The sequence below is a fragment of the Polyodon spathula genome, chromosome 5, assembly GCF_017654505.1.
Source record: "Polyodon spathula isolate WHYD16114869_AA chromosome 5, ASM1765450v1, whole genome shotgun sequence".
NCBI classification, from domain to species: domain Eukaryota; kingdom Metazoa; phylum Chordata; class Actinopteri; order Acipenseriformes; family Polyodontidae; genus Polyodon; species Polyodon spathula.
In genome coordinates, this window is record NC_054538.1 from 30742863 (window position 1) to 30769552 (window position 26690).

At 36.2% G+C, this 26690-nt stretch overlaps 1 protein-coding gene across 2 annotated transcripts in view; it reads right to left on the bottom strand.

The window, feature by feature from the left end:
* The window catches only part of LOC121315831 (syntaxin-binding protein 5-like), a 136420-nt gene that overhangs the window by 44546 nt on the left and 65184 nt on the right, over window positions 1-26690 (bottom strand). For both annotated transcript variants that reach the window (XM_041250307.1, XM_041250308.1), the window contains exons 6-10: window positions 14941-15004; window positions 14216-14299; window positions 10666-10789; window positions 3962-4040; window positions 2747-2901 (exon numbers count right to left, since the gene is read on the bottom strand). In XM_041250307.1, the coding sequence (XP_041106241.1) occupies window positions 2747-2901; window positions 3962-4040; window positions 10666-10789; window positions 14216-14299; window positions 14941-15004 (506 nt within the window). The remainder of the gene's footprint in view (window positions 1-2746; window positions 2902-3961; window positions 4041-10665; window positions 10790-14215; window positions 14300-14940; window positions 15005-26690) is intronic.

Consider the following 26690-nt stretch of genomic DNA (forward strand, 5'->3'; position numbering starts at 1 on the left):
GGCTCAGTTTTAGGACATGCACAGGTCCAACATTTTGCTGAGCAAAACATTTCACATCTCAATTCTGTCTGTACTTGAGTTGAGCCATACAATAGGGGTTCAAACTCAGCTCAGTGAAGCTGAGGATTTGAATGTACACATGACCTTAACAGTACTGAAATGCAGAGTCTCCTTAAAAGTGAAGCAACAATTATGGTGCAGATGTTAAGACTGAGCACTGAATTCCAAAAATGTACAAATGTCATTTTTTCAGTCAGAGAAGACTAGCTATGTTAAATCTAAAAAACTTTGATGTTTGGCAGTTTTGGTCATAATAAAAAGATACATGGTGAATTAATTTTAACCTAGTAAAGATCAAGTGAAATTGACATTCAAACTGTTAGCTCTAAAAAGATTATTCTTTGATTCTAACCAGCAACTGAGGCTGCATAAATGTATTGGAATTATAATCAGTCATTGTGAACTTGTAAGTAAAAAAAATAAATAAAAGTATATTCATACCACAAGCATGGACAGATCTAGCTTGGGATGCATTTTTGTTATCACACTCAAGCAGGATAACATGCTTACTGGGACTTCCAACCCAGTGGTGTACTGTTGAAATTCAGGACTGAGGTGCGCTTTGGCAGTTGAAACTGCCACCGATAAATGTTTTATAACAATTTTAAAATGCCTGAAATAATTTAAAAAGCGTGTTGTTGTTTTGATTTAAATTCCAATTTTCCTTGAGAACGAGTATATTTAGGAAATGCCAGTTACTGATCTGCCTTGTCTGCCTTATCCAAACAGCCAGTGGCCTCTTCCTAAAATAAAAGAGAGGCTGCAGAATTGACAGTGTGTGCTCAAGGTTCTATCTTAAAAGACAGTTGTGAAGAGGCCATGAACAGGGGTAGAAATTAATCTGTGTCGAAGCATAGTCTATTGACAATGAAAGTAAAGATCTGCCAGGTAAAATAATCCTTGAATTAATTGATTTAATATATAAATGTACACATTTTATTGCTATTTATTTTAAATATACTGTACTTGTGGTATAAATATAATACTGAATGACTGTTCGCGGTAAACCTTTCATATTCCCCTTAGGAGGATGTTCTTACATAAATTACTTGCCTGAGTTCATGATTTAATGGGACATCCTCATGTGGTGAATACAAAACGTAAACCAAGAACAGCATCCTCTATATATGTTTCATACAAACAATGGATAGTGACTCATGTTTTTAAAATGGGGATTATTACTTTAAGATTTTAATAACATTTTTCTTTTAAAGAACCCACAGTGTGCCTGTGGAAATGCGGAAGCCCTGCACATGGGAAATATATGCAAATTATGCAGTGTTATATATATTTTTGGGTTAACTGTTGTAAATAGATTGATTTAGTTAATTGTTTAGCTGCTGTGGCGCTCTGCCAGGGACGAGTACCTGTCTGCGTGGAGCAGCAGCTGAAAGAAACCAGATGTTCCAGCAGGCAGGTGAGCGTGTCTCAGTGGAGGTCAGTATAAAAACATAAGTGATCACTATAAATCTAGGCTGCTGCAAGGCTTGCCGTTTTCACGGCACCTTTGATTTATAGATTGTTGTATTGTGTTTTATTTTTAGTACTTTTACAGTCTTATACTGTGCTCTGTGTGCTACCATTGCTGGTAGCGTCCCATGACATTGTTGCTTGTTTTTTTTGTTTTGTGTGTTAATAAATACTGAGCGCCGTGCTGGTGTGTTTCACTGCACTTCTGTGTCTCTGTGCCTCCATTCCGGCTCTCACCTGCCTGTCTACCTGCTTCTGTGCGGGAATAACACCTAAAAATGCCACAGTGCCATGACGATGAACCACAAAACTGAACTTGCTTATTAACCCACTGCATCACGTATTCCAGTCAAATATGTTCTAGTCAAAGCATTGTGACAGGTTCACACATGGCACGTGATTCAAGTGGCTGGAATCAGGAGTAAAAGAATAATACAAATAAAAAAAAACTGTGTGTCTGCCATTTGTGGCCAAGGTCAGTTCTCTTGTTACCACCTTCCTAGAATGGTTAAATGCATAATGCCCCCCTTCACCACAATTAAAATGTGTGTTTTATTGAGATCTATTATACTAGTTTAAATGAGCATTTTGGCAAATTAATCATTTTGCTGAATTTCTCTCTGTTGCGCTTCCCTCAGAAAAGTACACTTAGTATATTTGGACATTTACATAGTTGTCTATTAATATATAGATACACAAACTGAATCCACCTGGTCATAACTCCATGAAACATTCATTCAGGAACCTGCTTTGAGAATATTTTATAAAAAACATAATGTGAGGTTGACCCGTTTGCACACAACTGATCACCAGTAGCTACCAATGCTGCTGAATGAAAATGTGCTTATGAGAACAACCCTATGTTTGAGAAACAGTCGCCTTCTCTCTGCTTTATATTTCTCTCAGTCTTCCCAACAAGAATCTCTCATTTAATCTCACTCTGTCTGGTCCACCGCAAAGAATTTCCATACGATGTTGTCATCAGTTTCACTGTTGCACCAGCCAGCAGAAACAACAGTGCAATCGGCAAAAACAGAGGACTCATAACAAAAGACTTTCCCAGTGATCCAATAATAATAATAATAATAATAATAATAATAATAATAATAATAATAATAATAATAATAATAATAATATAAAAAAACAGCACACTGTTTAAACAAACATAAAATAAAGCATATGTTTTATTTCTAGGGCATGTAAGTTCAGTGCCTACCATTAGGATATGGCGTTTCGCAGAGTGTTAGAAAATCAACAATAGGATAATCCATTTCTAGTACAGCAGTGCTCTTTCCATGCATTACTGTTAAACATGGTCTTCTTCCTACAGTATCGTATGACAGGCCTCCTGATAGAATCATGAATGGATCTCTGAAAATAAACACAGAACAGAATAAATGAAACCAATATAGATTATGCTTCAGGTTACAAAGTCTTAGCTTTCAGGGAAATACAACTAAAGATGATGAAACATACCACATATGATACAGATTTAATAGAAATGGTAAGGAATCAATTCCTTACCATGTATTTTCCTTCTCCAATACATTTCAGCAAAAACACTGAGACCACAAGATCTTTCACAAATTAATTAAATCATGTATGACATCATATCATTGTAAAAAACAACTAAAATAAGTTTGGTGTCTCTTCAGAGTGAGTTCAGGCTGATGTAATACCTGTTAAATACTGCTATATGGGGACTTTGCATAGAGCTGCTGAAACCAGACTATAAGAAAGTACTGATATGTATTTAAGCAAGTAAAATTAGGTATTACTGTTAAGAGTTTATATGTTTTTATAGTATGATACAGCAATCCAACTATACTCTTGACTGCAATACATTAAGAGGAGAGATCACTTTGTTGGGTCAATACAGTTTTAGCCTTAAATAAATTCAGACTTCAGGTGAAAAAGGCACATGAGATATGCACATGAAATGTCAAACAGATACAAGGCTATGACTGTGACAAACTGCAAAGAGTAGTAATTAGACTAGTCTGGGTTGATATTTAGCCCTCCAGCCCACAGAGTCAATACTGCATAAATACTGCATATCACTTATTTCTTATCAAACAGTGTTTTCAACAGACTACCACTGCATTTTAAGGGATAACAGGATAATATTAACAATATTAACAGCTATGCTAATGCTCAATAACTTAACCAAAGACACATATGTTATCAGGTTACACTATGCTGCTGGAGGTCCCTGGATCCCACAACAGGTCTCATAGTGCTCTATGCAAGAAGCTTGAACACTGTACTGAACATCTTTCGTTAGTGCTCTAACCCAAAACATTCTGAAGCAGAGAAGCAAACTAGTGCTGCATTTACCTGAGATGACATGCTTTAAACCAGATACATTTGGAATGAATTATGAAAACAAAAGCAAAAAATATGAACAGGAGGAAAAAAAAAAAAACTTTACCCAGCTCTAGCTGTTTTATATTCCACTTTCAGGATAGGTCTGCAGGGTTCTGGCTTTTTTCCATCCTTCGGCTGCTTACCTAAAATAGAACAAATCGAACAGCGTTCAGATCACAGTACAGCGATTTCCCCAGTGATGCTGCAATTGTAAATAACACTGCAGCCGCCACACCATTGACTGAGGCAGCACCAAGCATGCACATATCTTCTTAATTATATAGTCTTTCTATGTTGTTACACGAAAAACAACCACAACACAAGTTCACTTATTTTGTAGGTTTTTTTTTGCATTGTCACAAATCAAAAAAAGACACCTCATTCAAATTGTGCCCCGTATGTACTGATCATGTGTCTGTTACACTCTCCCTGGTTAAGCACGATCTGCAAATTGGGCATTAACCACTAATCATCATCAGGTACTGTATCACTATTTTTTTACAGCAATAAAGTCAAAAAACAAAGTTATACAACGATAATCTTCCAAAACTCCACATCCAGTCAGTCAGTACAATAGCAGATGAGCTTTTCCAGTTTTGTTTTATTTTTTTCTATTATAAGGATGTTTTATATTTAAAAAGTAATTTAGTAATATACATTATGATGAAAGAAAAGTCAATTAATTCAAACACTATGCCAAACTGTTCTAGTTACGTATGTGGTATATACAGTATACCTTCCTTGTGACGTCAGCTCTATGGTAATGACTCTGCAAATGTCACCATAAAGAATCAATATTCTTAGCTTATTTGATTGGTGTATATATTATCAAGATAAAGATGTAATACCAAACACCATGAGGCCAAGCTTATCTAGATTTACCCATTTTGCATTAATTTTTGCATGTTGCTTAAGCAAGACAAAAAGTCATGCTCTGTTCCTCGAGTCTTGCTGGACCTGCAACTCAAGTGTCACATTTTGTACTGTACATCAAAAATTTTCAACAGTATAATTTACCCCAGGATGATTTCTGTTGTTGATAAATTTGTTTATTCTAAGCCTCATTAAATCAACTGCAACTAAGTCCTACATCGTGAGTATTTTCATAAGTTAGAAAAAAGCCATTTATACTAAATAACTGAAAATACAACTACCATATTTCTTCAATTTGGCACCGCAGCGTTTATTTAAAATTTATCAAAATGACTGTGGCTCTTAAACAAAGGTGGCCTTTATTAATGATGCTATGCTTTATTCAAAGTAATACGGTATTTATTAACAAAAAATAAGTCTTCATTTTTAATGAGCTACCTCATTAAAACTATCCTGAGAAATCCAGTCATGTTTCATCTTTCGAGTAGGTTACATGTAGGGCCAAGTCTGACTTTCAGCTGGATGCAACAAAAAATAACTAGTGAACTGTCACAGATTTCCTGCTTGTCCAATGAAGCTGGAGGTTTAAATGATAAGAAACACAGTAATGTTATGTTTCAGTATAGACTTAAAAATAACAATTAAAAAGGAAATGTATTTAGTACTAGAAAGGCGCACAACTAACAGATTGATGACTGCCCCCACTTATCAACAATATGGCATGGTAAACCACAGTGCCAAGCTTCCTTGCACTGTCCCAATATTGTACATCAATTATACTCTGCAGCAAACCATATACATCATTATCTGTCTAATCCATAGCCTCCTTGTTAGTGTCTAAAGCAGTGCTAATTACAGCCAATTATATCTTCAGCAGTGCTAATTAGAGCCAATTTTGTCAACAGCAGTTTGTTAAGGACACAGAATTGAATCTATATGCTGACGACACAATGCTGTATAGTAGCAAAGACAAAGCTAAAGAGTTTTATACTGTAACTTTAATGTACTCAAATGATTACATTTTCAGGCTTATTATGATCAACAGAATACAAATAGACCCTTTGATTTTGAAGTAAATAAAAAAAGTTGAATATGACCCTTTCTGATGGAGTTAATATTGAACAGATGTGAACATGTGATTATACTGTAACCAGAACTAAATTCACAAAGAAAAAAAAAATGTAGAATGGTTATGATGCCGTTTTTGTCAAGGTGAGGAAGGTATTTGCTTTGAGGTGACACAGTTTCGCTTTGAAACATCAATAAATACTTTTATACATTAGGTGTGGGCATTGACATGCTTATGCAGCATGCAAATACCGTTTGGAACCTAAATGCCAGTCAATGGAATAAAATGGTTATAATACTATAGTGTGTGGTGTCTGCCTAAGAGACTGACCATGATTGACATGTATAGGGTTTGTTGTATATTAATATAAAATAAATTTAACTATACTGTGTTTGTATTTTTAGCAGTTGAAAGCATGTCCCTGTTGGCGTACATTAATTATTTTTTTAATCCGACAATATCGTGATATGGAAATTATCTATATTTAAATCATATTAAAATATCAATATTGGTGCTCATATATACACTGAACAAAAATATAAAACGCAACATGTAAAGTGTTGTCCCATGTTTCATGAACTGAAATAAAAGATCCCAGAAATTTTCCATACGCACAAAAAGCTTATTTCTTTCACATTTTGTGCACAAATTTGTTTACATCCCTGTTAGTGAGCATTTCTCCTTTGCCAAGATAATCCATCCACCCGACAGGTGTGGTATATCAAGAAGCTGATTAAACAGCATGATCATTACACATCATTACTTTGTGCTGGGGACAATAAAAGGCCACTCTAAAATGTGAAGTTTTGTCACACACTCAATGCCAGAGATGTCTCAAGTTTTGAGGGAGCGTGCAATTGGCATGCTGACTGCAGGAATGTCCACCAGAGCTTTTGCCAGGGAATTGAATGTTCATTTCTCTACCATAAGCTGCCTCCAACGTCGTTTTAGAGAATTTGGCAGTACGTCCAGCCGGCCTCACAACCGCAGACCACGTGTAACCACGCCAGCCCAGGACCTCCACATCCGGCTTCTTCACCTGCACGATCGTCTGAGACCAGCCACCCGGACAGCTGATGAAACTGTGGGTTTGCACAACTGAAGAATTTCTGCACAAACTATCAGAAACCGTCTCAGGGAAGCTCATCCGCGTGCTCGTTGTCCTCACCAGGGTCTTGACCTGACTGCAGTTCGGCGTCGTAACCGACTTCAGTGGGCAAATGCTCACCTTCAATGGCCACTGACACACTGGAGAAGTGTGCTCTTCACGGATGGATTCCGGCATCAACTGTACCGGGCAGATGGCATACAGCATGCATGGCATCATGTGTACGAGCGGTTTGCTGGTGTCAACGTTGTGAACAGAGTGCCCCATGGTGGCGGTGGGGTTATGGTATGGGCAGGCATAAGCTACAGACAGCTGAAAATGTCCCAGTTCTTCCATGGCCTGCATTCTCACCAGACATGTCACCCATTGAGCATGTTTGGGATGCTCTGGATCGACGTGTACGACAGTGTGTTCCAGTTCCTGCCAATATCCAGCAACTTTGCACAGCCATTGAAGAGGAGTGGGACAACATTCCACAGGCCACAATCAACAGCCTGATCAACTCTATGTGAAGGAGATGTGTCGCGCTGCATGAGGCAAATGGTGATCACACCAGATACTGACCCAATGAGCTTTCTGACCCACACCCCTACCTTTTTTTTTTTTTTAAGGTATCTGTGACCAACAGATGCATATCTGTATTCCCAGTCAAGTGAACTCCATAGATTAGGGTCTAAGGAATTTATTTCAATTGACTGATTTCCTTATATGAACTGTAACTCAGTAAAATCTATGAAATTGTTGCATGTTGCGTTTATATTTTTGTTCAGACAAAATGTGATAAAAGCCACTGAAATGTATTTGCATTAGATGGAAATTATGTCACACCAAATGTTTAAATGTAGCTATATCGCTATATCATTGAATTATTATTATGTAGGATACAAGCTGACTTTCCCATTGAACACTCTGACCTCTCTTGGAGTGGAAATCATCCTATACAGCGCCCTATACAATAATAAATAATTATACAAATTCAAATTGCTGTTATCACCATTATATTCCAAATATTAAGGTACGTTTTTGTTTTGGGGTTTTTTTTTTGTCTATGTCTATGGTAGGTGTCAAAATGTAAGATTAAATAGTTACTTAGAGAATTTCTTCTGTTGTATAAAATAAGGATGGACATGAAAAACTGTGTTGGCACTCTCTGTTTGTTTAGATTTGACAGCATGGAACTTTTCTTTTTCTACCTGCATTGAACTGAATGCCATAGTTAGAATACATCACTACGAGGCACTAGGGATGAAACGACAGTATATTTCCACGATACGAATAGTAGCGAGCCCACTCTTTCACGATACACCAATTTTCACTTTAACTGAATAAAAAGAAAAAAAAAATTATGTCATTTTTTCACTGTGGAATATGGTCTGCAACACAAGGAAGCTACGGACTTTAAAAAAGAGCAAGATTCTAGCAAGAATGAAAAAAATTACTGGCACACAGGTGGAAGAAAAATAATCTTAATGAAATGGTCCTTATATTGCCATCTAATAGTTGCCAAATATGATACCTTTATTTAAGTCTGTCAAAATTTGACTGCAAGCTTTTTTCCTCCTGCTTTATTTACATATTTTATTTATGTATTTATATCTACTTAGAAACAGTACATAATTACAAAATATGAAGCATCTGTATTTCTTTCAATACATTTAAAGTACTTGCTTTACACATATAGTGCTAACTATTCTCAATTCTTTTTCAAATAGTCTGCAAAATAAATAAATTATTTTGTACTACACAACCTGTAAGTATAGAATAAAACAGTATGGGCATGATGTTCTTTATGCATATCCCTTTTTTGTTGTTATTTAATTTATAATTTAAGAAAACACATTTAAATACCGTTATCAACTTTGCCCGAGGTAGCCTATTTTTCTGGTGGCATGATAGCCTAACAACGTGTACATGTTAATGAATGTATTGAAATTATATACTGATAATTGAGGGAGTGATAAGTACGGAAGGGCATGTTTGAAGTTGTTCCTGCTTTCGTTGTTGTGCTTTTGCCAGGTACTGTATTTCTCTGCTATATATATTTTTGTAGTGAAAGTACACACTAGGGCTGTCAGTTAAGCCTCAAAATAGCAATCAATTAATATGGGCGCACAAAATATAATCGTTCTAGTAAATGTCGATGAACGCACCATACATTTTTGGTGCATTCCTCTCCCTGTGACATTATTATTTTTATATTTTAATTACTGTACTTTGGAATGTATGCTATATAAACTAGACACAAGTTCACAAAAAACGTTATTTGTTCGTTTTTTTAATTCAGCGACAGCTGCATCATCAAGCATTGCATTCTGTTAATACAGTACCACCTAACCTTCACTATCTGTGAAACACAATGCGGAAATCCCAGCCTAAAACATAATAGTACTAATAATAATGTTGCATTGTTTTTTTTTTGTTAGTTTTTTTGCACATTGAATACACAGTGGGGCGTACTTACAAATAATTTTCTCAAAACTGATTCGCTGGTAGGATTGGACCAGCAAATCAGATGCTAGTTAACACGAGCAGGAAAACAAGAGCACAGCCACTGTTTGTCTGGTAGAAATACTGCAAGGCAGGGCAGGGCGTTCGGTGCAGTTTCGTAGATAAACTCAAATAATTCTATTAACGATTTTGTAATTGTCTTACAAAAATGTAATTACTGAATCGATTCCAGTATTTATATCTATGTATATAATGAGGAATGGAATCGATTGAAAAATAGATTTTTGATTTAATCGTAGCAGCTCTAGTACACACTGAATATTTTACCCTTATTTCGAGAGAAAAGTGTCCGTTCGGCTTCCAGCCAAATTTAGTGAGTATGTGACTACGATCGTTTTCTACGATTATCGAATAATTTAAAAATGTTAACGATACGATTATCGCGAATATTTGTAATCACGATATATCGTACTATCGAAAAATCGGTTCATCCCTACGAGGCACCACAATAATAATTTATTAGGTTTAGTTTAGTTTAGTTGCTCAACATTAGTTGATAGATTTTAAAAGGGAATATTAGCAATTAACTAAACAAACATTTTTTTATTTATTTTTTTTATTTAATGGTATCAACCTCATGTTGATCAAACTCAGAAATGTTATGTTACCATTTTGGAGACATCTGCAATATTGGTTCATTAATGAAAAAAAAAACATAACATGGCTTATTTGTTCAGAAAATCTACTTCTAACATAATTTGGCAATGGAAGTGGTTTATGAGAGATTAGCAATTATAGAAGCACAGTCTGTGGCATCTTTAAAACAAAGAAAAAAAACCTGCACAAGCTCCTGTAACAAGGGGTTGCTAAAATGTACTAGTGAGACTCGCAACCATCTGCTGAACTCTGTTGCTACATTCAAACTTCGTCTCCCTCAAACAAGAAGGAAAATTAAGCTATATACAAACAAACAAAGACTTGATTACACAGAAAAGAGGCATTCTACCTCTGAAAGGAACATATCAGCAGAGGATGCAAAAGAAAATGATGATCCCATCCTTGGTTTATGTTGTACCAATTAAAATCTTAAATTGAGAATATTTTCCTCATGCTTGAATCTACCTACAGCGTACATGATTCATTCATATAAAAATACAAAAGGACTGCTGTTCCCTGCGGCAAAAAAATGGCCAAAAAATAACTGAAGTGAGCAGGCTGTGGAGTAGCTAATACAACAGTATTTGAAGCAGTATGGTTTTCTTGCTCTTACCATGTGGCGTGATTATCTGTGCAAACTTGGCAGGGGATCTTACATTCCATATGGTCAAAGTGCCATCTGAATGGCTACAGATGAACTGTTTTCCTTCATGATGCCAGGCAACAGAGTGGATAGCCTGTCAGAATGAAAAATAAATATGTTTAGGGGTAAAACAAAAGTCTTTACTTCTCACAAGAGCATAAATAGCAAAAAGGGTATAGCTGGACCACAAAACTCTGTAAAATAGGAGGCAAGGGTGTATATTTTCCTTTTGTTAGATAGCAGTACACCTCAGTTTGAAAAGTAGAGCTAAACCGTAGCAGATGGCTGGGTGAAAAAAGTTCTGTGCATGTTGGCTTCCTATACTCTAAGCGATTAGTCAAAAGCTAGGAAGTCAGAAAAGGCTGCTTGTCAGAACTGCATTTTTAATATGAATATACTTTTGGATATTGTGAGGGCCACAAATAAAATGCATAAAAAAGCAGCATGGATCAAAATGCAAAAATATGTTATTTTTAAAACTCTGATATTGCCCTCTCCAAAAAAGATGTTTGTACACAAGGTACAATAACAGTAGCATGCAATATTTATGTCTGCTAAGTTACACTGTGCTTCGACACTGCGCTTTGAACAACCCATTTACAAGATAGAAGTAGAACCATGGTCAAGAGATTTCAACTCCCTAAATCTAAAAAAGGGTTCGATCAGCTTCTGTGCTGCAACTATATGACTGGGCTACAGGGTAGAACCCAATACAGATTGCTAATGTAAAACATTACAGTAGCCTCATGGGAATGAAAACAAATCTATGCAGAGTCTCACCTAGTTTTAGAGGTGACCTTGTAACAAGTTAGAAATGAGACTAGGGAATTTAACCTATGAATGTATCTAGAAATACATGTTTCACAGCAACCAAAAAAAAAAAAAAAAAAAACCTTACATAAGGTACCAGAAAACAAACATTGAGTTCCTATGCTTCCTTGGGACACTACAGTTCATATCCTTCCCATACAATCAAATACTTTCATTAACTGTAAAATCATTATTATTAGTATGGTGGTAATTAATATTAGTAATACTGCCTGTAATACTATTACTACAATGTGGCAGGCGTGCATACATGGAGATGTGGCTGGAGCCATAAATTGAATAAGTGATTAAATAATGTATAAATAAGCTACAGGTGTATAAATAAGATGATCACAGGTGTTATAGGGAATTGGTGTTGAAGTTAATGTCTGTGCTGGTGGATGTTTGTGTTGCGTGCTGTCCCGTCTCATTTGTTTATATATGTCTCTGTGACATAATGTGTTTTGTTCTGACTAATGTTTTATTTATCCTTCGTATTCATAATTAAACATGCGCTTTATGGCTTTGAAACTTGCAACTTGTGTGTCTGAGTCTCCCTTCCTGGTGGAAAGAGCTTGCCAGTGACGCTGTATTGTCACATGGTATTATTATCATGGCATCAATTTTAGTTATCGTTATCATCTGCATCATCATCATCATTATCCTCCTACAGATTACTGTATCTTTACGAGAACATTTGTGTGTTTGTAGGGTGTTCAAAAATTAAGTCAACGATCAAAGACAAAACGGAGACCACAGCTGCAATCAAAGGTAATTGGTTCAGCATGGAGAATCACAATTGCCAAGGGCATATGTTCTAAAAGTGGTCTCTCTGCATCATTTTTGGGAGTTTCCGCATGGTTCTTTGACTATACGGAAACAGGCACAGCACATCCTGATAACCCTACATAATCTCAGTCACCCACACACAGGCGAGACGATTGCAGAGAAACTTGAGTACAGTTTAAACCAATGGAATATTGACCCTAAAAAAGAAAAATACTTCAGATCATAACAGACATTTTGAGCAAAATGATCAAGGCTGTTAAATCTATGACATACAGGGATGACAATTCTTCATCTGAATCAGGAGACAACAATGAATCATGCATATAATACAATTTCTGACGTACCAGGGGAGATTCTACAGTTTCGCCTATTTCCCTGCCTTGGCAGACACTTTGCCATTTGTCCTCAAAAAACTTAAGCATTCAAGTTACACACATCGGTTGGGCAAGGCAAAGCAGCTTGTGAAAAATGTTACAATGTCACCAGCTGCTACACACAAGCTTATTGAAGCATCTGGCAAAACCTTGGTTGCTGACTGTCCAACAAGATGGAACAGTTCATTGTTCCTGATTCAGCGGCTGCTGGAGGTAAAGATTGCATTCAACGAAACTAAACCAATCAACTCGGCTGGGATTCTTTGCTGACTAGTGAGTGGCCCAGGCTTTAAGACATAAGTCACCTGCTACATCCTTTTGTAGAGCACACTAATTGCCTACAACACGATAGTTTTGCTCTTTCTAATGTACTGTTAGCAATACTGGATTTATACTGGTATTTACATTTACAGGACACCAGCTACAACACCACACTTGTTCGGAGTTTGCTGCACTCTTTACGCAAGAGATTTGAACCATTACTGCAGCCTAGTTGTGTTGGACATGAAGTTCTACCAGCTGCAGCCTGCCTGATGGACCCATAAATGGCACCCTTACTTTCTAATGATGAAATGGAAGTGCTACTGAATGCTGCCAAAGCCTATGTTAAATGTTAGGCAGCTACTGATTCAAACTGCTGATAATGAGCCATCTTCATCAGCTGCTTCTACTCCACCACCACTAAAGAGATTTAAATTTCTATCCAGGAGACTCACATCTAGCAGTGGTGAGCCATCCAGTGCAAAGCCAACGACAGGGAGTTGTGAAAGTTAAGTAGATAAGTATATTCTGGAGTGCAAGGAAGGAAACTACTTTGACATCAATACTGTCAGATTTTGACTATATAATAATTTCCAAGTGAGGCCCAGACTTTTGTATAGCACCTGCCTCACAGGCATATGTGGAAAGCATGTTTTCTTTGTGGGAATTTTACTGTAAGAAAGAAAAAAACATCAAGATCTACCCTTGAAACCAGGGTCTTTTTGAAACTGAACCACAACCTTTTGAAGTCTCGGTAGACAGTTCACTTACAATAACTGTGGCACTGTTGCCCAAAGCACATGGATGAATGTGTTTGCACTGTCAAAAAAAGAGAACTGAAATTTTAAGTGATTAATAAGTTGGGTTTTTTGGGGGTTTTTTTGTATGCAGCAACTAAAAAAGGGAAAATGAAAATATACTGAAACTAAACAATTCTAAAATTGAAACATATCTTTCTGAACTTAGTTAACTAAAACTGAAACTAAATCAATATTTAAAACGAAAACTAAATAGAAACACATTAATAATTTTACCAACTAAATAAAATATGAAACTGAATTGAAATGCTGAAACTGAGTAAACACTGCATCACACTCTGCTCAATGATTCACCTGTGTTATTTGATGATTCACCCATGGAAAACAATATATAATACAAGCAGAACTATTTATGAGATTAAGTAGAACATACCCTTCCTTCAATTACTGCAGCAAGTTTAAAATGAAGCATAAATTTTCACAGGCAAGAAAATCCTTAAAGGAATGTAGGACTCAAGAGATTCTACCTACCTCATCGTATGTGCATCGGTAGTCTGCTTTCTTTGACTTGAGGTCCCATAAAACTACTGTTCCAGACTCGAACCCAATTAGAAGCTTAAAAAAGGAAAGAACAAAAAGAAAATTAAAAACAAAAAAACAGGTAAGATAAAACATAACTCTTCTTTAAAAGAAATAAAAACTAAATGTATCCTGTGCCAATAATCAATTGCTTTGCATAATTACATTACTAACTGTAGATTGAAAACAACAATTTGAAATTTAATTTTACCTTAAAAGAATTACAAACTTCTAAGCCCTTGTTGTACAAAAACAACTGCAATGTATTATGCAGCACTAAGTACAATGTAAATACATACAGTATGTACTTATGTTCTAACTACTGTATGCAAAACAAAAGACGTGTCCTTATTTACTATGTAATTTTCATAGCCATCATCAATTTGTTGAAGACTGCATGTTCACAGACATCATACAAAAACAAACACTGCACCTGAACACACTGATACTGTATCTTTAAGCTAACTGATTTATCAAACAGTGAATCACATTTTTCCTCAGACTTTCATCAGTGAAGTTTGTGGAGAATTTTACTTTGAAATTGAGCTTCAAAATGTTACAACTACAAAATGAGTAATGGAGAAAGAAAAATTTCACTTTAAAATAAACGATGACTCATCCTATTCCCAGGGATAAGCAGAAGTAATTCTGATGTACCACTATTAATCAAACAATACCTTTCCTTCATCTATTGGATTATCACTTATGTGGACGACTGGCCCTGGGTGGGCCTTGGATGACCTAAAAAAAAATGTAAACAAAATAAAATAAATAAGGGAAAAAGGCAATTTTTTTATAATGTGTTTAATGTAACAGCAGCTTACAAAGCAGAGAAAGCCATGTTACATAAGTAGTGCTCACACGGATAAGTCACACTTGATCAGTCTTCAGGCTTTCCTTACAGAAATGAAAAAAAAAAAGTGTGTGTTAGTCTGGCACACAATCTTCAAAAACACAGCTTTGAAGTTCTTTCAAAAGACCTAAGCTTGTCAGTGCCTGGAATGCTCTCTAGTGTGACTAAAGTCCTTTTACACTGGCACTCCTACCCGGGTCCAGACCCAGGTTCTGGCTACCCGGGTCACAATCCCGCGTAGTGTGAAACCACGCACCCGGGTCAATCCTCCAAATCTTTATATTAGGTAACCATATTAAAGATCAACTGTTATAATCAAAAACATGTAATTAAAATAAATAAATAAATAACAGCACTTTACCCTTGGCAGCCGGGTTGGGTCCCAGATGTTCAATATTCCAGCTTCCCTGAATTCTTAATATATTTAATTTGAATATTTAAGATTCCCTGAATTCATGTGAGAACTTCATGCTGTACTGGTGCTATACGTATATTAAAATGAAAATGTAGCTACAGGGTGGTTGAGTGGACTGCTATTGTGGAAAAACAATTAATCTTGTGGACATCAAAACAATAAGCAACAAGATTCTAGGACCATGGGTCGCGATAATTTTAAAACAGCAGGATTTCACATGTACACTCTCTTCTTGATGGATGGTATCTTTCCAATGTGTTTTTCCGCAGTAGCATTGCTGAGAGGTTTTAACCACTTTTATAATTATTGTATTTCATTACCAAAGAAATTTATAGTAGCAGGTATTCCTGAGCCAATAATAAATTATTTTTAGTATTAGTTTTTAACAAATCCTTTGTAAAGCAGGATGATCTATTCTGTCAAAGACACTCCAAACAGATGGTAGGAAACACAGTCAAGCGCCGCTTAATATCACTTCAAAAGAGACTGGGCAGAAATTGTGACAAAGTGGAGGTCACTAATAACCTGGCAACCACTAATAACAGTAACACCAGTGCTAAAATAACCATTTTCTTTCTTTTTTTTTTTTAAACATCTCTTTTTTCTTTTTTTAATGAATAGAAGTACATACTTTAGTGCAGGAGTTCTCAGCCAGGGGTCGTTGTCCCCCTAGGGGGCCTTGAGGAGGTTTCAAGGGGTCCTCCAAAAATAAACCAGTTAATGTTTTATTTTCCCTGCATGCTTATAACACGTTGAAACCTATTAATTTCAGCATATCATAAGCATGTGCAGAAATTAGCATGTTCTCAGGTTATGTAACATGTTCTCAGGTTACGTGTAATAGGGCTATTTCAGTGGGAGCTCAACAGATTATAAAGCAGAGGAAAAATCGTTGGAAACACACACAATAAATGCCAGATATGGATACATTTTTAACTTGACCATCAGCATCAAAACAACAAAACCCACAGAATGATGATACAGAACTTCCTTCAACAAGTTCAACCATAAGGGCTGAAGAACAGCGAGGAGGTGGTGTTGTGAGTAAGCAGTAAGTTCATAAGTTCACGGGCAGGAGCAGTAAGTTCATAAGTTCACGGGCAGGAGCTAGGGCTGCATGAATATGGGTTAGTATTTGGAGGCTTAGCCTCGAGGGAGTGGTGATGGCCTACGAGCCAGGAGTGCTTGAGGGACAGATGATGGCCTGCAGGTTAGGACTGCTTGTTTTGAACTGTTAGTGGCCTGCGGGCCAGGGCAAAGGACGGGGTCCAGACTTTATACCGCAAGAACCTCGTACTGCAGAGGTAGGCCTCATGGGCCCATGGGACCCCCTGAAAACATAGAAATCCTCTGACTTTGCTGAGAATCCTTGAAGGCGCAAACCTCATGGACCGGGCCATGTCCTCAGCGGACGGAAAGGTTCATAACCTGGAAAGAAGGAAGAAAACAGAATGCTTGTCTCCAGGAGCCGCCCTCAAAGATTGAGGAAAGTCTTCCAAGGCCAGGCACTGGAGTGTGCCCACAGGGGTATCTGAAAGTTTTGTTGGTATTTGGATTTTAGTATTTAAGAATTGTAGAAGACCACCACTCCTACTGGTACCCCTGTCAGCAAAACATGTTTAAATAAAATACTTTTTTTTTTTTTTAATCTAGTTTTGTTGCAATTTTTAAGAGATTGAAGAAAAAATATCTGCTATACCTTTTTTTGAAGGGTATATTATGAACTAGCACTTTGTAATTGATTTCTCACTTTCTAGTAGCTTCTCTACTCAGTCCCTTTGTAATGCCTTATTGGGTTCTGACTAAGTGAATTACTGATATTTTATCGCTTGTAAACAACATTGTCATCCTGGGGGTTTCTGTCTGTCTGTCTGTCCTGTGTTTTTGTTCGTGCAGGAGTGGGAACACAATTATAATGTTTGGAATGGAGAGTAACAGGGAAGTACAACGAGTCTGTATGGCCTTTCCAGACGAGGTATTCGGCTGATGTACAGTATGCCAGTTTAAACAACCAGCCCTGGTGTGCTGCCTTTTCTGCACTGCCGCTGGAAACCCAACACACCATTGCTACATTGTTGTCAGAAGTGGAGACGAGGCATGTATCCTGGTACACACTTGGAAGCTGGCAGGGCAGAGTGTAGAAATGCAAAACTAGACCAAATAATTGACATAGGCACAACTAGATTGGCCCAGCATTGATGTTGAGAACACCTGCTTTCGCCTTCCAATCGCCTTCAAAATCACACACCAAGTTAAGTGGTCTCCACCTGGGTTAAACTGTAGTGATTCACATGATTTCAGGAGAAATTCAGCGATTCCTGTAGGTTCCCTCTGCTGGTAGTGCATTTCAAAGCAAAGACTCAACCATGCGCAACAAGGAGCTTTCAAAAGAACTCGGGGACAAAGTTGTTGAAAGGTACAGATCAGGAGATGGGTATAAAAAAAATCAAAGGCCTTGAATATCCCTTGGAGCACGGTCAAGACGATTATTAAAAAGTGGAAAGTGTATGGCACCACCAAGACCCTGCCTAGATCAGGCCGTCCCTCCAAACTGAATGACTGATTAAGAAGGAGACTGATCAGAGAGGCTACCAAGAGGCCAGTGGCAACTTTGCAATTGCTACAGGCTTTTATGGCCAAGACTGGTCAAAGTGTGCATGTGACAACAATATCCCAAGAACTCCACAAATCTGGCCTGTATGGTAGGGTGGCAAGAAGGAAGCCATTACTCAAGAAAATCCAGCTTGAAAATCGTTAGAAGCATCCAAAAAAAAAAAAAAAACACTCAGGAGATTCTGTAGCCATGTGGCAAAATGTTTTGTGGTCTGACGAAACAAAAATTGAACTTTTTGGCCTGAATGCAAAGCGTTATGTTTGGCGCAAACCCAATAAAGTGCATCACCCAAAGAACACCATCCCTACTGTGAAGCATGGTGGTGGCAGCATCATGTTATGGGGATGTTTCTCATCGGCAGGGACTGGGGCACTTGTCAGGATCAAAGTACAGAAAAGTCCTTGAGGAAAACCTGCTGCCCCTTGCAAGAAAGCTGAAACTGGGATGGAAGTTCACCTTTCATCTCACAGCTGTAATTGCTACCAAAGGTGCTTCCACCAAGTATTAACTCAGGGGGGTGGAGACTTATCCAATTATGATCTTTCAGTTTTGTATTTTTAATATATATATATATATATATATATATATATATATATATATATATATATATATATATATATTTTTTTTTTTCCCCTTAACAGTGTGGAGTATGGTGTGTAGATCAGTGGGAAAACCTTGTTTAAATGCATGCAACTCTGAGGCACTGACACAACAAAATGTGAAAAAGTTCAAGGGGGTGCAGACTTTCTATAGGCACTGTATGTAATAAATAGTGTCAAAGTACAGACAAATAATTTCTACCAAACAAAATAAAACAAATAAATACTTTTTTTTATTTAGTCATAGGCAAAGGTTTTCACGAAAAAATAACATGTAGGCAATAAACAAATGGAATAACAACAACACGTCCTAACAAAAAAAAAGGCAGAGAATGAGTGAGAAAGAGAGATAGAGTCATACATAAATCATATCTGAATAAACAGGTTGTGGGGACGGAGGGAGTGAGAGTGTCTAATGCTTCAGCGTATGATACTCCTTGAAGCATGGAGCAACGCAGAGCTTAGCGCCACCTCTTCGCTGTCACATGATGATTAAATATTCTTCGCTTATGTCTTCACTGACACACTCACTGACATCCGATTCAGTGGAAGAATTGTATGTATTTAAATTTAAAATCGGAATCTGAATCCAGTATTATTACTAATACTTCTTTCTCGCTGAGCGATTTCCACCGGTTTATAAACACTGTTGACATTTTTGTGTCCGGGATAATTATTTGTAATTCAATCAATAACTAGCAGAGGGTGCAAGAGACCAATAAAAGGTGTTACAGAAACCTAGTGTTACAATATTATGTGATCAGGGGTTTTATAGGCTTAGTAATTCAATTTTAAAGACGCAGAATGTACTGGTGTGTTTATACTCCCTGGGGAGTAAAATACAAGATTAGGGCCCTATGAAATCCATGTTGCGGAGAACAAGGACGGAATCGTGTTATTCAGAGAATAAAATGGAATTAGGCACCCGAGGACATTACCACAAAATCAGCTTAAACAAACACCAAATATATATATATATATATATATATATATATATATATATATATATATATATATATATATATATATAAAAATACATTGAAATAGCAAGGTGTTTGTATGACAAGAGGCTTCAAGAAACACACTTCATGAGAACACATGAAAAAAATATTTTTGCACCTCTCAGATACCATACATGACCGTGATTTTAACTGTAAAAAAGTGCTGGCTCTCGTGCCACTTCACTTGCTAGCTACCGTTATCACTTGGGGGAAAACGATTACCTATAAGGTATTCTGAGCAGACTACTGTAATGACTACTGCTGAATGTAACGTCTGGTTGCTGCATTTTTTCTCCAAAGTTCTCAGGGAGATATTACTAAGAGCCTAAATCAAAATATGTAGGTTTTTATTTATATTGTTTGTCATTAATTATTAATGAAAATATTAAATATATTTTGAAATGTTATAGTTCAGCTTTTGTTGAAAAGAAAAACTATAAAAAAGCCTACTTGTTAAAAAAAAAATGTACAATGTTCCTAGTTTGTTTCTATTACATTGTGCCAATTTGTACCCTTTTTTCTGAAGGGTGTTTGTTGAGTTTTAGATTTGCTACAGCTTACCTACTCTTTCATTACTCACTGAGCATGTTTTAAGTTGTGTATCTAGTACTTTTAGCAATACATTAATAAAATACAAAAAACAGCAAATAAGCAAAGACATAGGTCTTCACTGCAGTTGGTGTACAATAGTCTATACTTCTAATAGTATACAGCACCATTTCAGAACCACGGAGAGCACAATAATACATCTGCTGTATCAGCAGTATATTCAGAAGAACTAATCTCAAATTAGATATCTTGTGAAAAATCACAGATTTGAATAGTTTCTATGAATAGTTGAATAGTGTATTCCTTGGGCAGCATGGAAAACGCTGAAGGCCAATTATACTTTATAACCTGTTGCTAAACTTCTCTTGACCCCCGATTTTTCAACTAGTAATTACAATCCGTTTATAGTTCTATGTGACGTGAAAATATTTATATATACTTTATATTCATAATGTATAATTCTTCAAACCCAGAAAGCGATCAAATACATTTCCCCAATACAAAGGCATATTTTTACTGTCTGTTTTTTGAGGTAGAAGCCATGGAAACCATTTCACTCATAACGGTGAAATTGTTTTAATATATATGTTTGTCTGGTATGCATTAAGCTATTCTATCTAACTCCACTGCAAATCAATTTGTGTTGTATTGTATTTCAATCAGATTCCAAATCTAAGAAAGAAACATTTACATTTGTTTTGCCATACTGTAGGTAACTCTTCATTTGTGTAATCATTTTCTATGATGCATCTGGTACATTTGGGAATTTACAGACCAATTTACCCACAGCACACAAAACCCTCAGTTCAGTGTAGTATTAGTGTATAAGCCTCACCAGATTCACTTCAGCTGAAGCAGATTAAAAGGAATTTACAACCCACACAGTCATTTTGTCCCACATACAGCAATTACCATTATGCTCTTAATAAAACCCAGGCAGCCTCCACAAACTATTCATACGGTTCAAGGAAGAAAAGGTAATGTAGACTTTTTCTGATTCATCAAAAAACAGAAAGAAATGACAAGATAACAAAGGGTGCGTTGTTAAATTCATCAGTACTCTGCATTGCTGAGTTGGAAGTGACATCACTTGGTGCTCATCGGTGCTGTGGCATCCCCCCGCCCCCTCCGTATGCCGGTTGTAGACCGGGTGGGGGGGCACGCCCGGTACCGAATCGGTGTCCAAAAAAAGTGGCTTAGCCACTGTGTTACAGGAAAAAAAAGTGCTGAAAAAAAAAAAAAAAAAAAAAAATATATATATATATATATATATATATATATATATATATATATATTATATATAGTTATAATATAATATATTTTTTGTTGGCCTCAGTACGCTTCCATCAGTACGGCTTTCAATTAGTATACACATGAACCGCCACTCAGAACTGACCAGTGACATGCTTGCTGTCTGCCAAAGCGCACGTTTCAAATTTATGTTTGTGACTGGGCTATTTACTGTCATTTGTGAGAGGTTCAACATTGAACTCTTCTGATTGAACAATTACACTTTACAGTCCAAACGGACGCGCAATGTGACATAACACTGAGTGAGAGACATGAAGTATGTCCTGACAACGGTAGGGGAAAGGACAAAATAATTAAATTTGCTATTTGTTTTGGTCACCCTAATTTGTCTAAACGGCAGAAAACTGTTGATGAACCAACTGAAGACAACTAGCTCACAGCTACCACCAGCAATCCTGCGCCAGTCAAACACCAATTAAATAAAATGGTTTGCTCTGAACACAAAATGTTAGTTAACAAAAATGAACAACCATAATTACGAATGAAATTCTATATAGTTATTTTTATTTATTATCATAATGTGAAATTGAAATCTGATGTGCATGTTAAAAGTTCAAGTCCTTTGCTTTATATTTCCTTTTTGTTTTTAATCGGAAGTGTTCTAAACTGAATCCATTTTTTTAACTATTTTTCACAACACTGTATTTGGTTATTGGATCGTCTGTTAAAAATGTGTTCTTTATTTTTCGAAAATAAAATCTCAATGCACAAATAAGAAATCAGGTTGCCAATTGCACCTTAAAGTTACCATTTCCCTCCCCTGCCGAAAAAAATCCTTGCTACGCCACTGCTGTCAGGGTTTATTTAAAAATAAAAATATATATTTTTATGTTTTTCCTAAGCAGGTAGAGAATATGTGAGTGTGCGGTTTATTTCAAACTTTCAAACCTTAACAATATAACCAAAAAGTGTCTAAGACCCTTCACCGTTATATTTGTTCTCATATGAGACTTTCACTTGTTCAGTCATCGAAAATATGTACTAAAAACAGAGTGAATTTGACGTAGCCCTGTTACAATGGCAAAAAGTCAACTACATTCAGAATCTTTCTACAACAAAAAAGCTAAAACACCAGCGCCAGAGAGATCAACAGAAACTGAACCCAACTCTTCTGTAGTTCACAGTGTTATTAACAGCACGAGAGTATGACGATATTTCCATTTCAAACGCTCAGGTTAGTGCAGGTGTAGCCGTCGATAAGAGACCCTTGCCTGTAAAGTGTTGTTTGCAACTCTCTTGATTGTAACAATCTGGCGTAGAACTGTTTGTGATGAAAGATCTGGTAATGTTAGAAAGCTAGCTTAACGTTTACATACAAATGGTTAAAACGGTTTGGTGTATCTGAACACAAACCACTTTTATAATTCAATGTATAATTGCACAAAATTGAGTTATTCTACCTCAGATTTACCACAATAAATCTTGCATCATATATTGTTAGATCAAGAAGAACATAAAGAAGGAGAATGTTGACGCTTCAATCTCCAAAAATATAAATTAGGTTAGCATCATGGATTTAGGAGCGTGGGCCATTTCACTAAGGGCTGGTAGGTATATTCAGTTTATAAACTGTATTAAAAAAACTGCTGCCCCATAAGCTAATATTATTTACTTAAATCTGCCCAATATGTATGAAACTCTTTTGGAAGCAGACTGATCTTTATATAAAACATGCAGTTAGACAGCAATAGTGTGATTCATTGTAGTACATAGGCTTCTTTGTTGTTGGTGCTGAAAAAAAACCTTAATTGTTTTGCCCTGCACAAAGATGGGAAAATTGCATGTCACTCTATTGCAAAACACAGGGGCATGGCTACAGAGAAGGGAAAAAAGAGAGTTAAAAAATATATATTTAAAAGAAACAGCACAATAATTCTGATTAAAACAGATTGCAAATGGATACAATGCAATAGTCATGCAACTGAAAAGAGTCCAAGATAGAAACCTAACCCAAATAGGCAAGAGAATACACCGCACACACCCCAGGGCTTAGTTTAAATGTATCCAAAAATCAGAAGGAATGTTTAAAAAATGTAGTGACTGGTACGCTTCTCAAAAACCACAAGGTGCTGCTTACGAGTCACAGTTGCGTATCAAATAGAAAAAATAATACAGCAGTTTATCATTTTTAGTAAATAATAATGCATGCAAGCTTTCATGTTTTTTTCTTTATGCAGGAGCTGTATGCTATGCTGCATATATCCAGATACATGCAGCATGCAAAATACATTAGTTTTCACCACATTATGAAAAGACACTGTACTATTGTGACTGAGAAGAAAGGTAATCGATAGAGATGTGTCTAGGCAAGAGAAACAAAGCTACAGTATAACTGGACCCCAATGGGTATTCCATTTTTCCATTTGATTTTTAGACAGACTTTAAAACCCAATCCTGTCAAGGCCAATAGACTTAATTTATACTTTCTAAGACAGAAAGAAGGTAGTGTTCTGTGTTCTTTATTTATTATTTTGCATGTGTTTTGTTGGAGGAGTGTTACCTTATGCAAGGAATTAAACAGCATTTGTGTTATTAGATGTATGCAGCAAAATGTATTTTGGTTTATTCTTAAAAATGAAATGCATTGTCAATGTATTCCAAACATGTTTGCAGTTGTTTAATAATAATAATAATAATAATAATAACAATAATAATAATAATAATATCTTTATACAGCGCCTTTCATAGTAGACCACAATCACAAAGCGCTTTACAGAGGTAGGCTGTGAACTGTACATTATATGCAGAGTCACTTACTATAGGGCAGACTTAATCTCAACATTTAACAGCTCAAGGTCACACTGAGTCAGTCAGTGGCAGAGGTGGGATTTAAACCGGTGACCTTCTGGTTACAAGAACTGGACTTTAACCACTGGACCACACTGCCTCCTTGAACCAACTACACCTACACCCAGGTTATGAATGAGTTAATTGTGTTATTACATCTCTAAAACCTACATTACCAGAACAGTCCTTCCATAAGTTTAGGTAATGTCCATATTACTTGGAGGAAATGTGTAGGCAGTGATGGCAATAATTTCATGTCTTCCATTATGACATTACTTTAACCAGTCTAGGCTTATTACATTTGTTCCATAGTAAAGTGCATATCTACTGCTGAGACACCTGGGCTCTTTCTATTTACCTTACTGTAGCAATTCTTACATCTATAGAAATCTGCTGTGTTTGATCTATTCAGCAGAACCATAGTAATTAAAACGGCTGAACATCAATTTAAAAGGTGAACTGGTTTCTCAGAATTACTTCCAATACAACAACACAGGGCATGTATATATTTTTGACAGACTGTTGGACTGCACTACATGACAAACACGGCATTGCCTTGCTTTTATAAGGGAGAGCAAAATACAAACTAAACAGGACTATTATTTAATCTAAAGATGAGGATAATATTTTAGCACCAATTTATGTTCAACCCGGCCTGATACAACTATGTACAGTAACAGATTTTAAAAGAGCAACACATATCAGTAAATCATATGTATGTTGTGTATAATATGTGTGTGTGTGTGTGTGTGTGTGTGTGTGTGTGTATATATATATATATATATATATATATATATATATATATATATATATATATATATATATATATATATATATATATATGCAGTCAAAACATGTTTAGCAAATACATTGATATTACAAAAGCACTCTCATGGAATGTTGGTATTTTTTGGTATTTGTGTAACACCATGCAAGAGCTTTTCTTTTGTTTCACTCGCCTTTTCTATTTGCACTTGTGCTTCTTCAACACAACCTAAAAAGTTATTGTAAACCTAATTTAAGAAATCTGCATGATCTCAGTAGCCGCACGAGGCCAAACTGGAACTCTGACAGAAATATTTAAATATACCCGCTCATATTTTAATATTAATTGAGTGATTTTAATTTTGAAAGGAAAATTTCTCTCCCTAAAAGAAAGCTACATGTAAACCCAAATTGCCCAAAAGGTACCATAATAGTTTGACGAAAAGGTGACTTATTTTTATTTTAGCATGTAAACCAAACCAATGAGTCCTTAAATTACCAATACACATTTTAAACTACCTTTTACAGCTCAAGTCAAGACAGAAATACCCCAACTACAAATGAATGCAAAAGAAAGATGTTTACAGTATTATTAAAACTGGAATATGTTTTCTCTCTTAAAATGTATTCAGTGAATAGACTGCTGATATCCACATTTAATTAGTATGAAATACTCTACCATCCCCAAGCCCAATAAAAATTCTGAATAATTCATGCCATGTTATTACTGATATTTAATAGAGATCATTTAATTATTGGAACAACTAACTGCACAAGTAGGGCTCTCAATGAGCCGGGTGCCTAATAAAACATGTGTATGTCTTGTCCTCATGGAAAACTGAAGAGCACGCAGTACAAAAAAGACTTACATACTTAGCAGCCCGTACAATCTTAACTTTTTTTTTTGTTGCTTCCTATGGCACAATACTTACATTCATTCTTGTATGAGTGTGACTGGCATCTGCCACTGCTGTTTGTCACATTAATCTTTTGTGACATTGTTTTTTCCTCTGGAATAATTACGGTCATTAACATAAAAAATAAAAGGTAATTTAAATGTTGGGCATGTGTGTATTCAAGAAACGGGCAAGCAATGCTTCTACTGTAGGTATTAAAAACCTGCAAGGTGGAATAGTTATCCGTGTATGTACACCCCTTCTGTCAGCTAATGTACAGGAACAGTGCCTGCAGTCTGGATAGTCTACCACAAAAGGGGCTACAACACAATATGCTGATTTTGCTGGGGTTTTTCAACATAGCTTTTGAAAAGAAAACAATAAGGACTGAAGGTCATTTGTTCTACACTTTCTGATGTCTCTTCATTTAAGCTTACCGGTCCTCTAATCTCTTAGTTGAATTGGAAGCAACACAGCACAGTACCAAAAAAAATCTTTATTCCCAAAGGCTCCATCGAGTATCTGGAGCTCGAGGCAGTTAACTGCAAGAATAATGCTGATTCCTCTTATCCACTGGGAACATGTCTATTTCAGCTCCCAGGAGAATAGTCTATAGTTGTAAGATACTGAATACAAA